Consider the following 1,386-nt stretch of genomic DNA (forward strand, 5'->3'; position numbering starts at 1 on the left):
TATATATATATATATATATATCCTCTTCTGATATTCAGCACATAACATCTTCAAGATTCAGAAATAATATTTCTTTCGTTCCTTTCTTTTCTCTGTTCATGCTTCTTTCTTTTATCATAATCAACTATGGATGTCTTGTTATTATCAGGCTACAAGGCATGCAGAAATGGAAGCTATAGACCTGCTTCTTGGGCAGTGGCAGAAAAATGGACATTCAATGTCTGAAATTGCTGAAAAATTCTCAAACTGCAGTCTTTATGTTACCTGTGAACCATGCATAATGTGCGCATCTGCTTTATCAATTTTAGGTATGCTTCTTCTAGTCTTGAGTTGAACAATCCATTGCAGTTGCATTGCACTCTTTATATTGTCATTTCTAATTCATTGGTTTGTGTATTATTTCAGGTATAAAGGAAGTATTTTATGGCTGTTCAAATGATAAATTTGGAGGGTGTGGATCGATACTGTCCTTGCATTCAAGTAACACCACAACAGTCAATAAGTATGTCTCTTAACTCAGCACCATCTATGCAAGCCTTGTCTTGATCTATTCTATCATTACTATTATTATTATTATTATTATTATTCATTATTATTTTGTAGGTGCATGTCATTTACTATTATAATTTTTACTTCGTCAGGAAAATTATTAATTGTTGTTTATTGTCTTTCTTTCTTACATCTGTCTGCTAATAATATATAAACAAATAATTCTTATTTTTCTTATAAACAGTGAAGTTCCATCAGGAAAGAATTTCAAATGTACTGGAGGTATAATGGCATCAGAAGCTGTTCTTCTCTTTCGAACATTCTATGAGCAAGGAAATCCCAATGGCAAGTTACTTTGGTCCTTTCTCACTAGCACACAAAACCTTATAAAGCTTTATGATATTGTTGATATGTGTTCCATATAGCCCATATTAATAAATAATACTTATGCTCTTTCTATTTCTTCTCAGCTCCAAAGCCACACAGGCCTTTAGCACGTCAGACATGAAGTGTAATTCGTATATCATCAGGTGGGTTTCCGTCATTTCTGTGTACAAGGTTTTTGGTTATGTAAAGCTGAAAGACGTTTTTTACTTATCCATTGGTTTGAATTTCTATTTTGTTTTCTAATATTTATTGCTGTTGTTGATATAGTATCTGTTATGAACTGAGAATCTGTACTACCTTGGCATATTGAGCGGATTCAAGCTGGTGTTGAATGTCATACAAGACCTTTCAATTCAAAAATCAACTTGATGTGTAATTTAAAACAATTTCTAGAAAGACGAATCACATGTTGTCGTTCTAACTTATTCATACTGGAGGTTCAAACTAGTTGCAAAATGGAATTTAATCTATTCATTTTTGTTAAATAATTTTTAGTTTCTGGAAGGTGCA

At 32.1% G+C, this 1,386-nt stretch overlaps 1 protein-coding gene across 1 annotated transcript in view; it reads left to right on the forward strand.

Moving 5' to 3' along the window:
* Positions 1-1,386, forward strand: part of LOC106755570 (tRNA-specific adenosine deaminase 2-like) — a 4,810-nt gene extending 3,424 nt beyond the window's left edge. Inside the window, exons 5-9 of the mRNA XM_014637745.2 lie at positions 149-308; positions 406-502; positions 734-834; positions 960-1,019; positions 1,144-1,386. Of these exons, the coding sequence (XP_014493231.1) occupies positions 149-308; positions 406-502; positions 734-834; positions 960-997 (396 nt within the window). The 3' untranslated portion in view covers positions 998-1,019; positions 1,144-1,386. The remainder of the gene's footprint in view (positions 1-148; positions 309-405; positions 503-733; positions 835-959; positions 1,020-1,143) is intronic.

The sequence above is a fragment of the Vigna radiata genome, chromosome 2 (assembly GCF_000741045.1).
Source record: "Vigna radiata var. radiata cultivar VC1973A chromosome 2, Vradiata_ver6, whole genome shotgun sequence".
Lineage (NCBI taxonomy): Eukaryota > Viridiplantae > Streptophyta > Magnoliopsida > Fabales > Fabaceae > Vigna > Vigna radiata.